Source organism: Antechinus flavipes, chromosome 6, assembly GCF_016432865.1.
Source record: "Antechinus flavipes isolate AdamAnt ecotype Samford, QLD, Australia chromosome 6, AdamAnt_v2, whole genome shotgun sequence".
Classification (NCBI taxonomy): Eukaryota; Metazoa; Chordata; class Mammalia; order Dasyuromorphia; family Dasyuridae; genus Antechinus; species Antechinus flavipes.
The window spans coordinates 210,373,873-210,387,455 of NC_067403.1; the positions used below are offsets into that span (position 1 = coordinate 210,373,873).

The window sequence follows — 13,583 nt, forward strand, 5'->3', positions numbered from 1 at the left end:
TGGTCAAGTCCCTGTCCTTTTCCTGAGTAATGAGGGTGTTGGGCTGGATCATCTCCAGGCTGCCCTGAGATGGGGCTTCTGAGGTAAATCGATGAGAAAGGGGAGCAGGACAGGACATGCTTCAGGAGGCTGAGCAGGACCTGGGAGTTGTGCTGCATGGGTATATGTGGATATGGAAGGACAAGGGGCTCCTTCTTTCCTTCTGGCTCATATATTTACCTCATTACATTGAGTTTTGCTCTGTTGTTTTTTTGTTAAATCTTATTGAATTCTTAGTATTTTATTTTCCCCAATTACTTATAAAAACAATCTTTAACATTCATTTTTAAAATTTTGAGTTTGAAATTCTCTTCCTCCCTCCCCATGCCCCTCATTGAGAAGGCAAGCAATTTGATACAGGTTATACACGTACAGTTAATCAAAACATATTTCCATATTAGTCGTGTTTTGAAAGAAAACATAAACAAAAAAATAGCTCAAGAAAAATTAAGAAAGAAAAAAATGCTTCAATCTGCATTCAGACACCATCAGAACTTTGTCTGGATAGCATTTTTCATCATAGGTCTTTCAGAGATGTATTGGGTCATTGCATTGCTGAGAATAGCTAAGTCATTCACAGCTAATCATCTTACAATACTGCTGTTACTTTGTACATTCTACATTTCCTTTGCATCAGCTCATGGAAATCTTTCCAGGTTTTTCAGAGAGTATTCTGCTCATCTTTTCTCATAAGTACAATAGCATTCCATCAAAATCACAAAGCATAACTTGTTCAGTCATTCCCCAATTGATGGGCATCCTCCCAATTTCAAATCCCTGCTACCAGAAAAGAGCTGTTTAAATATTTCTGTAACATAGATCCTCACCCTTCTCTCCCTTAAAAAAAGCTCTTTTTGGATACAGACTTAGTAATGGCATTATATACAAAGTGCATTTGTGGTTCTAAATTTGGGCATAGTTCCAAATTGCTCTAAATACTGGTTGAATCAGCTCACCACTCTACCGATAGTTCATTAATGTCTCATTTTCCCCACATCCCCTCCAACATTTGTCATTCTCTCTTTCTGTTCTATTAGTCAACCTAATAGATAGGAGGTAGTTCCTCAGAATTATTTAAATTTGCATTACTTCAGTCAATAGTGATTTAAAACATCTTTTCATATGACTGTAGATAGCTTTTTAACTTGATTACTTCATTTGAAAACCTCATGTCTCGATCATCCATCATTTGGGGAATGGCTCCTAATTTGATTCAGTTCTCTCCACGAAAACTGAGACATTTATCAGAGAAACTTGCACCAAAAAATGTTTTCACAGTTATATTTACTAAATGTATTTCCCTCCCCTCTATTTATTCCATTCTCTCTCCTTTCACCCCGTCCCTCTTCTGACTACACCCTCTCCAAATCTGTCTTCCCTTCCATCACCTCTCCGCCTTCTCTTATCCTCTTCTCTTCCTACTTTTCATGTAAGGTTCTATACCCAATTGAATGTGTTATTCCCTCTTTGAGCCAATTCTGGTGAGAGTAAGGTTTACTCACTCCCCCCTCCTCCAATATCCCCCATATTCCCCTCCACTCTAAAAACTTTTTTTTGCCTCCTTTATGTGAGATAATTTATATATTCTTTCCCTCCCTTTCCTTTTTTCCCCAGCGCATTCCTCTCTCACCCCTTAACTTTTTAAAATAGATATTATCCCTTTATATTCAACTCATACCTGTATCCTCTGTCCATATATACTCCTAACTACCCTAATAATGAGAAAGTTTTTTTATGAGTTATAAATATCATTTTCCCATGTAGGAATGTAAACACTTTTAACTTATTAAGCCCCTTATGCCCTTTCATGATTATCTTTTGAATCTTGTGTTTGAAAATCAAATTTTCTATTCAGCACCATTCTTTTTATCAAGAATGCTCAAAAGTACTCTATCTCATTCAATGTCCAATTTTCTCCCTGAAAGATTATAGTCAGTTTTGCTGAGTTCATGATTCTTGGTTATAATTCTAACTCTTCTGCCCTTCAGAAGCTGCTAAATCTTGCTGCATCCTAACTGTGGCTTCATGACACTTGAAATGTTTTCTTTTGGCTGTTTTGTTAATTTTTATTAATATCTGTTAATATTCTCTCCTACCTGTGAGCTCTGGAATTTGGCTATAATATCCTTGGGAATTTTCATTTTGAGATCCTTTTCAGCAGGCAACTGGTAGAATTGTAATTTCTATCAGTACAGTTTCCTTGATAATTTCTTGAAAGATTATTTCTAGGATCTTTTTTTATATCATGGGTTGCAAGTAATCCAATCATTTAAAAATTATCTCTCCTAGAACTATTTTTTAGGTCAGCTATATTTCCAATGAGATATTTCACAGTGTCTTCTATTTTTTTTTCATTTTTTTGGTTTTGCTTTACTATTTCTTGATTTCTTATAGTTAGCTTCCATATGCTCAATTCTACTTTTTAAGAATAAGATTTTTTTTCTTCAGTGAGCTTTTTCCACTTGGCCAATTCTACTTTTTAAGGAGTTTTTTTTTCAGTGAATTTTTGTGCCTCTTTTTCCATTCTGCTTTTTAAAGGCAGTTTTCTCACTGATTTTTTGTATCTCTTATTATTATTTGACTTATTCTGTTTTTTAAAGTGTTATTTTTCTCTTCAGTATTTTTTGTGTCTCCTTTATCAAGGTGTTGACTTGCTTTTCATGATTTTCTTGCATTACTTTTAATTTCTTTTTCCATTTGATTTTCAGAATCCTTTTTGAATTCTTCTATGTCCTGAGACCAATTCATATTTTTTCTTGGTGATGTTAGAACTTTTGACTTTGTTATCATTTTCTGAGAATGTGTTTTGATCTTCCTTGTCACCATAGTAATTTTCTGTAGTCAGAATATTTTTCTTTTTGTGATTTCCCCAATCTATTTCTTTACTTTTAACTCTTTGTGAAAGCGGAATAATACTTTCAGGGTGGAAGACGCATTGTCCCAGGCTTCAGAGGTTATGTGCCGCTGTTTTCAGAGACACTTCTAGGGATCTGTAAATTTTCAGTTCTTCCACAGTAATATGATCTAAAGAGAGGTGTGTTTACTACTGCTGGTCTGTGCGTGATCAGAAGTGCTCTTTTGTGCTTGGAAATGTGGGGTCCCCATCGCACCGTGCTGCCCTCACTCTAGGACTGCCACGCGGGATCGTGCCACGGGTCTGAGGAGGAGTCCTGCCCCCATGCCAGTAGCGGGATCCCCGACGCCTCCTCCCAACCATCTGTGGGCTGAGCTCCAGGAGCCGCCGCTGTTGCAGCCGTTTCTCCCATGGCCCGCTCCTGCTCTGTGGGCCTGGACCGCGCCGGACCAGGTTCTGCTCTCACCCAGGGCTGATACCTTTCCTGCCGACCTTTCAAGCTGTCTTCAGCTGGAAATTACTTCCCTCCACCCTTCTGTGGTTCTGCCATTTCAGAAATTGTTCTGTGTCATTATTTAAGGTGTTTGGAGGCAGTCTGGGGAGAGTCAGGGAGTCTCTGCCTTTTCTCCACCATCTTGGCTCCATCTCCCCTCTGACTTTACTTTGAAAACGAATGGAAAGTCCAGCCACCCTCTGGTCAAAGGCCACCAAGAGGTCGAAATCTGACAGTTCCAAGTGAACTGGACTGAACCAGAACAAAGAACAAACTCCAGCAGCTGGAGCGCTCCAGGATACAACGCTGCCAGAATAACAGTCTAACGTTTCCCCCTGCAAGGGCAGCCTTAGAGAGGCAAGCGAGGGGGTGGGAGGCCATTTGGGAGCTAGAGAATGAGCTTGGCTCCCATGGCTGAATTCCTGGCCAGTTATCTCAGCAAAACAAGGTTTTCAGCCACAGGTTTCCCAGAACCCCACACAGGCTGCGGCACACCTGCAAAGGGCCATGCTTTTGCTTAACAAGTTTCAAGAAGGGGAAACCCATTACTTCCAGAGTAGCTCTAATTACTGAAGCTAAAATCTGTCTTTCTGTCACTCTTCTGGCCCCCTGACTAATAACCTCTTGCTTTTAGATTGTCTTCCAGGGTCAAGAAGAACAGGCCTCATTCCTCTTCCATGGGATGGACCTTTTAATAACTCTAGAAAGTTATCATGTCTTTCCTAAGTCTTCACTTACTTCTCCAAGCTAAACATTCCCACTTCCTTCCCCCCAGACCTTGAGATTCCATTTTTCTGACTGCCCTCCTCTGGATGCTCTTTGGTCTCCCTCCCCATCTTTCTTCAAACGAGCCCCTCCCCAACCTCTTCCTTCCCTGTAGATTTATATTCTGACTAGGCCAGAGCCCAGTGGAATTATGACCTCTCTCTTGTTGGACACCATCCCTCTTAATGCAGCCTAAGGTTACTTTAGCTTCCTCGGGCACAATACCACAATGTTGACTCATACTGAGCTTCCCAAATCTTTTTCAAATTAGTGTGCAATCACACTCCCACATCTTCTACCAGGAAGCACATTTTCTGAACTTGGTATAAGCCTCTACATTCAGCCCTTCTAGATCAGACCCCATTAGATTAGGTTGATCCAGCCTGATGAGGTCTTTTTGGATCCTGACACTGCTGCCAATAAATCCTTCTCAGATTTATATCATTTACTAATTTCATTGCTGTTCCATATCATTAATAACAATATGAATGGTACAATTAATAACTAGTATTTATGGAGCATTCTAAAGTTTACCAGTATGATACATGTTAACTCATTTTATCCTCACAGCACCCTTGGGAAACAGGTGCTATTATTATCCCCATTATACAGATGGGGGAACTTAGGTGATTTGTCCAGGATCTCACAGCCAATAGGTGGCTGAGGCAAGATTTGAATTCAGGTCTTCCTGATATCAAATTCAGTATTCTTATCTATTTTATCACCTAGCTGCCTAGTAGAACAGGATCAGTCACATATCCTTGTTCACTTTACTGGAGGAGGAATCCTTCCAAGCTGATGGAAAAAAATAAGAAGGAGCTATGATCTAATCAGTGTTGGCAACTCAATGTGGAGGGAACTCCACATTCGAACTTTTATCCCAAATTGAAGCCCTTCTACAAGTTGGTTGACAAGTCCTATGGAGTTCCCTGAAGCAGAGGTTTACACACCTAGTGCCAGATGGGGAATCTGAATTCAGGTCTTCTCCACTGCAAACCCAGCACTCTATTTGCTATGTACACTGCCATTTTCCAAGGTGACACGAAAATATTTCATCTCCCAAGGCCTTGGGAGCATAAGTCAGTTCCCGGCTCTCCTTGACTCCTATCATTTTTTCCCCAGGGACCAGTCCCTTTCTGTTGTAGAGGCCATCATCCCATCCTATGAAGACTGACGGAAAACCTGGAGATGTTCAATCGTGAGGAGAAGAATTATGGCGGAGGCGTGATTGCTATTTTCATGTATTTGAAGGGCTTGATGTAAGGATGACGGTGAGCGCTCTCCCAGAGCAGAACAGGTGGCCTCCAGAGGTGGCGGGATCTCCCTGGGTAGCGGTCTGTATAAAGGCTTGTTGGCTGTGCTGGAGCGAGGTCCTGGGCGAGGAAGAGGGTGGGCTACATGGCCCTGGAGCCCTGGAAGCTCAGCGATCCCAGACACTGTTGGAGATGAGGCTGGAAGCAAGTCCCAGAGGGCCTTGGATCCAAGCTCAGGAACTTGGACTTCAGCCTTTGCTTGACAAGGTGCTGAAAGTTTTTTGAGCCAGAGAGCTTAGGCTATTAGAACCAGGAAGATTATTCTGTCAGTGTGTATGGGTGGACTGGGGAGGGAAGATAACAGAGCCCCGAGGGGGCCGTCCTGTGTACACATCCCGTGTGCTCCCTTCTCGGGGCTTGTGCTAACAGCTGGAAGGCCCTTCCTTCATCTCCGCTTCTCGAAATTCTGCCCACTGTTGAAGAACCAGCTCAAGGGAGGCGGTGAAGGGCAGCCCAGCACAGAAAGCGGCCGGTTTTACGTCACCACAGGTGTTTGAAGCTTAGCTTTGCTACTGGTTGACTGTGCGGCCTCGGACATAACTTTGGCTCGCTCACCTTGAAGACCAGAGGGTTCTTTAGGCGATCTCCAAGGTCCCCTCCAGCTCCAAAGCCTAGGAACCTCCCTGAAGCCTTTCCTTTTCTTTCCTCTCCTCCGAGCTGGGCACATTGTAAATGGTCTTTCCTCCTTCCAGTCTCTTGTGGCATTTGGTAGTTTTCTTCTGCCCAGATGACGTTATGTTCTATGATGCACGAGCTGTATTTATGCCTGTGTCTGTCGTAAGCTCTACCTGCTTCCCCCTTGCCTCGCATCTTGCACACTGTAATGCACATTTAATGATGGTTAATGGAATTAGTGATCTAGGTAAGAAATCACAACAAACTGGACTAGGGTATAAGGAGCTTCGGGGGGGGGGGACTGGTGAGAAGTCACAGATGGCCGTGAGGTCCTGAATCAGGATAACTGGAAGGATGTGATGACAGCAACAGAAATAGAGAAGTTGGGGAAAAGTGGCAAATCGGCCGTGCGGAGGGGCTGGCAGGGCTGGCAGGGCTGCCAGCTGGATGTGTCCGGGGAGCCAGGGTACCTCATGGGTTGCTGGGAAAACAGTCTCATCGGACAGGAGGCTCTCCCTGATTTGGTTTTGTTTGAAAGGCAAATTTAGCCGCACATGTGACTCCTAACTCTACTAACCCCTTACTCTAGGCCTTAGGCCGGGCTTGGGTTCCCCAGGAAGGAAGGATTGTGCTTTTTTAAGAAGTATGTTTATTATAAGATGGTTATAAAGTCATCTCATACCTACATAAAATTGTTAAAATAACCTCATTACCAAAGGGTGCTGTGCACAGTTTCAACCTATGAAATGATGGGTCCATATCTTACAAAGTACATAAAAAAGTACTTCATATACAAAGAAAATACAAATTATGTGCAAAGGCCATTTTCACAGGTGGAAGTGTATAAATTGAAAATGATAAAAAAGTCCTTCATTCCTATTGTCTTCCCCCCACCCCAAATCCTTATATATTAAGACAAATCTTTCTTTTTTTCCTAGTATGTATACAGTTGGAGATTGGACATTTTACTCTTACTCTTCAGCCCCCAAAGAGAGTGGTTTTTCTTAGAAAAAGGACCCACTGAATAACCAAAATCCTATGAGTGAATCAGTCTGGTTAGTTTTATATTAAATTACAAGCAGGATGTCTGAAAAGTCAGACCATTCTAAATCATATATACATATTCTTTGAAATATTAGTCTGATATTTCACATATTAACATTTCCAAACAAGACACGATGCTCTAGCTCCCTGCTGATAAAGAGAAATGGTGTCTGCTCTGCAGCTTTTAGTTTAATACATACAATGTTTTCAAATGTAAAAATCTAAAACTGTTCTTACGATACATGTGCAAAAACCATTGCCTTCAGTATCCAGTCCCACCCCCGGCCGTGATGAATCTCCTGGGCCTTTGCCTCTCCTCCCTGTGCCATTCCCTCGGGCAGGTGGGGTCTGGAGGCACATGGTGGAACATGGCGGCCACTCTTGCCTGCCCACATGGCCGCGCTGGGAGGATCTCAGCGCCCATCCTGTTTTATTGTTTAGTGCATTTATCATTGTGTTATTTTGTGAATACAAGTTGAGGTTGAGCAGAAGAGCACGCAATGAGCATTCTTTCAGCCTTGGGAAGGCAATCTTTTTAGTGTCTAAACATTTCAAGACTAACTCTCTCCCATTTCCCTAGCGGGCGGATCCCTTGGCAGGGCACCTGGTTTGTCTCTTCCTTCAGTCCCACCAAGGCTGGGCCTCAGCACGGACTGGACACGGCCCACAGCTGGCAGAGCCGGCGGCGGGCCACGGCAGGGAGCCCGTGGGATGTCTGCATCAGCTCTGCTGGCAAGTCCTGCTTCAGTAGCGAACGGACGACACTAGAGGCTGTTTTTGTGTGAAACCAGTGGTTCTGCCAAGTAATCACCAGGCCAGGCAAGCAGTTTTTAAAATGGGGACACCGGGCTGTCGGCTGCCCCGGGCCGGCCTCAGGCTGTTGTCACGGCGTCGGCGAGACGCGGCCCCATCAGTGCAGCTCCGTGCAAACCCAAGCAGGCCCCGGCTGCCTTCATGCTGAGGCTCCACGTGACAAACACAACTGGGGAAGCAGCTGCCCCTGCAAACCAAACAGTTCCTGGGGAAGTGAGTTAGACTAGAGAGCTACCCAGTCAGGGAGGCCGGCTCAAGGCCGCTTCTGTTTCTAGGGAAGAGAGAGCTGCTTCCTTGGCCCCAGGGTCCCCGTGTCTCCCGTAACCTTTGCTCCTGATGCAGCCCGAGGCCTCCCTCGGCTCCCGTGTGCCGGAGGGGGCTCCGGTCAGGCGTCGGAGATACAGCTCTGGATGCGGTCCATCCACTGCTGGGCGCTTTGTGAGTCCTGGGCACAGAAGTTGTACACACGCTTGCTGGTCTTCAGCTACACAACGAAACAAACCAGAGATGGGCAGGAGTCAGACTCGGGCCTCAAAGCCTGCTCTGCTCCCTCTCCCTCAGCCGTCCGGGCCAGAGGCCGCTCGGCTAACGCTCCCTCGCCACGGCTCTCCCTCTCGCACCCTCAGCGCCTCCCACGGCTTCTCTGCTTCCTGCCGTTCTCCGAGGGTCAGGACACAGGGCTGTCCCAGGGGGCCAGAGAGGCTGCTTCCCGAAAATGGCTGCCTGGTCAGCGCAGGGGAAGGGGCCGAAGGGAAAGGCCCAGTCTCGTTGCCTGCAAGGGTCTGGGCTCTCCCAAGAGGCCCACCGGTACTTGGGGAAGGACAGGTCGGGGGAGCCTGCCTCGGTCTCCTATAGAGGCAACTAAGCCTGGACATCAGACAAAGAAAATAAAGACCAACCGGCCCTCTGTGGGATAAGCTGACAGGACGGCAAGTGATTTCAGAGAAATCTGTAGATTTCACTTTTGTCCAAGGAGGTCATGGTTAAAGAACTCTCATTTGAGCCGATGGAGTAAAAGAAAAGTGGGAAACAAACCTAAATGAAACAGTCTGGGGAAGATGCTGTCTGTGTGGAGAAGGAAAATGTATCTTCCCAAAAGAAAAAGGGCTCAGGGAACTTTAGCTGAATGTCAACTACTTCCCGGCCACACAGATCTCATTTAAAGCGTACCTGTTCTTGCGTATTAATAACATGCCGCCTGCTGCGACCATCAGAAGGCCAAGGGGCAGAGGGCAGGGGCCGCTGGGGCGCGCTCCCGGCTCAGGTCGGAGCAGCTCCACTTTTCACAGCAGTCCGGGAGATCAGAAATCCTTGGGCTTATGTTCCATGGGTTTTGTTATAGAATTACTGACCTTTCACCCCAATGGCATTAAACCCACTTTGTTCTATGACACTGGGTAGCAGTCAGGACCAAGAGGAGGGGATCTGGCCCTCCCAGACTCTGGGTCCCAACGAGCTGAACTAGCTGCCGTACTAAACATCTCACCGGGCCGCCCCTCGGGTGCGGAGCGTCTCCTGTGGCCCCAGGCTGAAGGTGGGCACTGAGGCCCAAAGGAGCGGGCCCACAACATGCGCCCCGGGGGCCCGGGAGCCGGAAGATGCTGGGCCTGTTTTCTAGCTTCCGAGGAGTGGGGAGAAGTGCAGCCTACTTACATCAAAAAAGGCTTTGTCGCTGGCGTGCTTTGGGGCGCCCAGGGTGGGGGCTGCTGGAATGATGGTTTCGACTTCAGCCAAGTCAATGTGCCCTTTACAGCTCGTGTCCTCTCCAGAATCATAGTATCTCAGCTAAAACACACAGGAAACAGGGCAGGGAATCAGACACACGGGGAGGAAGCTGGAGGGTTAGAGTCAAGAAGCCATGATCCTGAGGCAGTGTGGGACAGCGGAAGGAGCAGCGGCTCTGGAAGCCAGAGGAGCTCGGTTCCAGCCCTTCTCCTACTTGCTGCAGCCCAACCCTGGGATCAGCCCTGGAGCTCTCTAGTCTGGAAAGTGAGAGGCTGGGACTAGATGTCTCCTGAAGCCTCTTCCCTCCGTGTTTCTGTGGGAGAACACCGGCCAAGAGCCACCGAGGCACCTCTGGGCCGATCTCCCACATCCCCAGAGACTCCAACCCTCCAAGGGGCCCAGGACCACGTGTCTGGAGTCCAAGGACATCGAGGGTTTAGAGCAGCATTGGGAGGCAAAACTTTGTGTTCTGTTTAAAGCTGTGCCAAGGGTCAGGCCTGACTTGGCAGCCTGGACACAGGCCGGATGAGCACTGGGGGTCCCCGGGGGGTACTTGTCTGGATGGCCTCCGAGGACCCTCCTTGCTCAGACAGGATGACTCTGCCTGGGATTCTCTTCCCGCGCTGGGCCCAGCATTTCATCTCAGTCTCCTGTGGCCCCTTTTCTGGCTTGGGATCGGGGGCTAATGAAAAGACTGGGCTCTTGGGTTGTCAAGAACTTAAGACAATCAGCAAAAAGTGGGTCAGTCTCATTTCATGTAATTGTTCCTTATGGTTACGGCATGGCAGAGCCTCCTCCTGGGGCTTTCTTCTGCTCTGCAGACCCCGGGGGCCATGCCACAGGGACCTCAGAGCCCCCCAGAGGCTGCCGTCTGCACGCCCATTCTCCACGTTGCTCCGCCAGGAGCCCGGTCTTTGCCAAGCTCTTGGAGCGAAGGGTGGGACACTGGCGCACACACACGGGGGGCAAAGGGGGGCACTGCCAACCCTCCCAAGCCTACAGAAGGGCTGCTCTTTGAGAGAGCTGGGAGCTCATCGCTGGCCTTCCCTCCAAGGACAGGACCAGACTTGGCGCCCTTATGGAATCAGTCATTACTGACATGAGCAGAGGCTCTGGGACCGCCGGAACAAAGGGACATAATGGGCCTGGAAGCAGGGCCACACGTCGTCCGGTCACTCCGGAAATGATCGGGGCGCTCAGAGCCCGAGCAGCGCCATTCTCCCTCCCCAAGGGAGAGTTACCTGATGCTTGGTCACGTCCAGCACAAACCAGCGGGGCTTCCAGCCTTTCAGCAGAGCTCCCCGTTTGTAGAGCGTCCCTTCAAAGGACCTGCAGGACAGAAGTTGGGGGGATGAGCCGAGAGGCCTCGACTGCGTCTGGGCCTCCATCCCTCCCCAGAGACCCGAGGGGCAGGGACTGCTCTGTTCTGGCTTCTGCTTTGTTCGGCTGCTTTTGACTCTGGGTACATCCAGGTTCATGATTTTAGAGAAGAGAAAACTGAGGTGCAAAGAGGAAGAGGGACCTCTCTATATCACACAGCCAGTGAGTGATTGCACTGGGATCTTTTGATTCCAAATTTTAAAATGGATTTGATAAGCACTTCAAATCAAACCAACATTAACTTTATATTAGGGCTAAATATAAAGGTAGGAACAGAGAAAGCTGATGGCAAAAAATAGGTCAGGGAAAAAAACCAAAAAAAAGGGCCAAAGTTTTGTAGACTCCACAGACACCTCACACATGTATATCATGAATACTTTCTTTTATATAAAAGTCAGATGTGTAAAGCACTGCATAACATCACAAAAATGAAATGTGTTACATTCTGACAGAAACTGACTGGTTACCAAGGTGGGAAGGATTTCCAAATCATCTGTGTGTGAATAATAGCCATGGACATATTACAGAAGAGATCCCAAGATCAAATAAATGGGATAAAATGAAAAGATATGGCTTACAATTAAAATATATATATATATGTATATATATACTAATATATATATATATATATTTTACTAAGGGAAATAGATGTAAAACAATCATCAAGAAGAGGCCCCAAACCCCACGTCAGGCTCAGGCAGAGCATCTGATCTCTTCGAGAGGTAAAGAGATTTCAACACAGGCTTGGAACAGAAGCTCATCTGCCCCATTTCAGATCTGAAGTATAGCAGAAGATTGTCAGCAAAAATCATCTCATAAAGAAGAAGTAACTTTAGGAGAAAGCATGCTTGCAGAACAGCTGTCCTCAGGCCCAAGGAATACAGATCACCCTAAAGCCATATAAAGATGAAACGGGAAGGAGGACAATGAAAGACAAAATTGGAAAAGATCTATCAGGGACAGTGGAAGCACTACATTTAGACTCTGACAACTACTTCTAATATCATAGTCCTTGCTTTATTAAACAGAAATAGCACTAACGAAGACAAGTTGAATTAGACCTGGTATGATATAAAGAAGAGGACTATGATAAAAAAATCATAGCTTTGAAGGCACTGAGAAATTGAATTAAATTAAAAATTAAATCAATTAAAAGAGGAAACATACTAAATGATTAGAAAAAAATCAACTATAGAAAAAAGGATAGAAAGAGGATAGGACAATTACCGACCCATATGCCTCCTTTTTCATCTTTGTGAAACTGTCTAAATTAGAATTATCTACATAGAGAAGAATCACATCTGTAATAAAAACCATGCCAAAGAAACACGCAATCTTCTGCATGAAAAATTCCATAATGAACCATACTGACGGGTCTTACTTTATTTCCGTCAGGAAGAAGCTCTCATCAGATAATTCTATTCTCAGATAATTCCCAGACTCTCTGGGAAGGAACTTTTCAGCAGCCCCCAGTTCATTCCCCAGCCTCTGGGTATCTTCCAACAACCTTCTGAGATATTGATTACCTATCTCTAGCCACATTCATCGGGCTCCTAACTCTTCCCTCGGAGTTCCGGCCTTTACTTCTCTGGCCTCCCAGAGAAACCACTCAGGGTAAATTTCTTCTATAAAAGATTTGCTTATGATGAAGATCTTTGCTAAGTTCTCTTCAGGACTAAGCCCTCTTTGAGGTGGACTTTCTCTCTCCCTCATAGTGCCTTCTTTCTAATGGCGCCTTTCTCCTTTCTCTAGCTAACTCTGGTCAGTTAAGCTGCCAGTCAGTGGCTTTCTCCTACCTATGGAGTACTTCCTTTCTCATGGTTAGTTGTGAATTCTCTAGGGGAACTTGTTTTTTTCCTTTCTAACGATAAGCTCTCCCAAATCTATTTCATATTTGCCACTCCTGGTGCCTATTTTATCTTTTATTTTTATCTGTAGATTCTTCTAAAAAAACCTTCCTTTTAGCAAAGAGAGTGGTCATTGTGAATTTCAACACAGGCTTGGAACAGAAGCTCATGTTTATTTCTTTCTTTTTTTTTTTTTTAATTTTTGTCTTTAGTTGCATTTTATTTGCTCTTTGGATAATAAAATGCTTTGCGTCAATTGTTACAGCTTGATCCTGTATTATATTCTTTTTTAAAAAATTTAATTTAATTTTATAATAACTTTTTATTGACAGAACCCATGCCAGGGTAATTTTTTTTACAACATTATCCCTTGCACTCGGTTCTGTTCCAATTTTTCCCCTCCCTCTCTCCACCCCCTCCTCTAGATGGCAAGCAGTCCTATATATGTTAAATATGTTGCAGTATATCCTAGATACAATATATGTTTGCAGAACCGAACAGTTCTCTTGTTGCACAGGGAGAATTGGATTCAGACACATGTTTATTTCAAACTAGGTATTGTTACCTCAACCTAATTAATCCCTTTATCCAACTGACTGAAAGGGTCACAAAATAAAGTTCTACAGTGAATTTTCCCTTTTCTTTCTTTGTTTTCTTTTTTACAGGATTTACTTTGGTAGAAGAAAAATGTAATT

The 13,583-nt window shown here is 45.3% G+C and overlaps 1 protein-coding gene across 4 annotated transcripts in view; it reads right to left on the reverse strand.

The window, feature by feature from the left end:
* Nucleotides 1–331: 331 nt before the first annotated feature.
* Nucleotides 332–13,583, reverse strand: part of SBF2 (SET binding factor 2) — a 464,636-nt gene continuing 451,384 nt past the window's right edge. For all 4 annotated transcript variants that reach the window (XM_051964776.1, XM_051964778.1, XM_051964777.1 and 1 more), the window contains 3 exons: nt 10,903–10,990; nt 9,590–9,721; nt 332–8,420 (listed from right to left, as the gene is read on the reverse strand). In XM_051964776.1, coding sequence (XP_051820736.1) covers nt 8,322–8,420; nt 9,590–9,721; nt 10,903–10,990 — 319 coding nt within the window. In that variant the 3' untranslated portion in view covers nt 332–8,321. The remainder of the gene's footprint in view (nt 8,421–9,589; nt 9,722–10,902; nt 10,991–13,583) is intronic.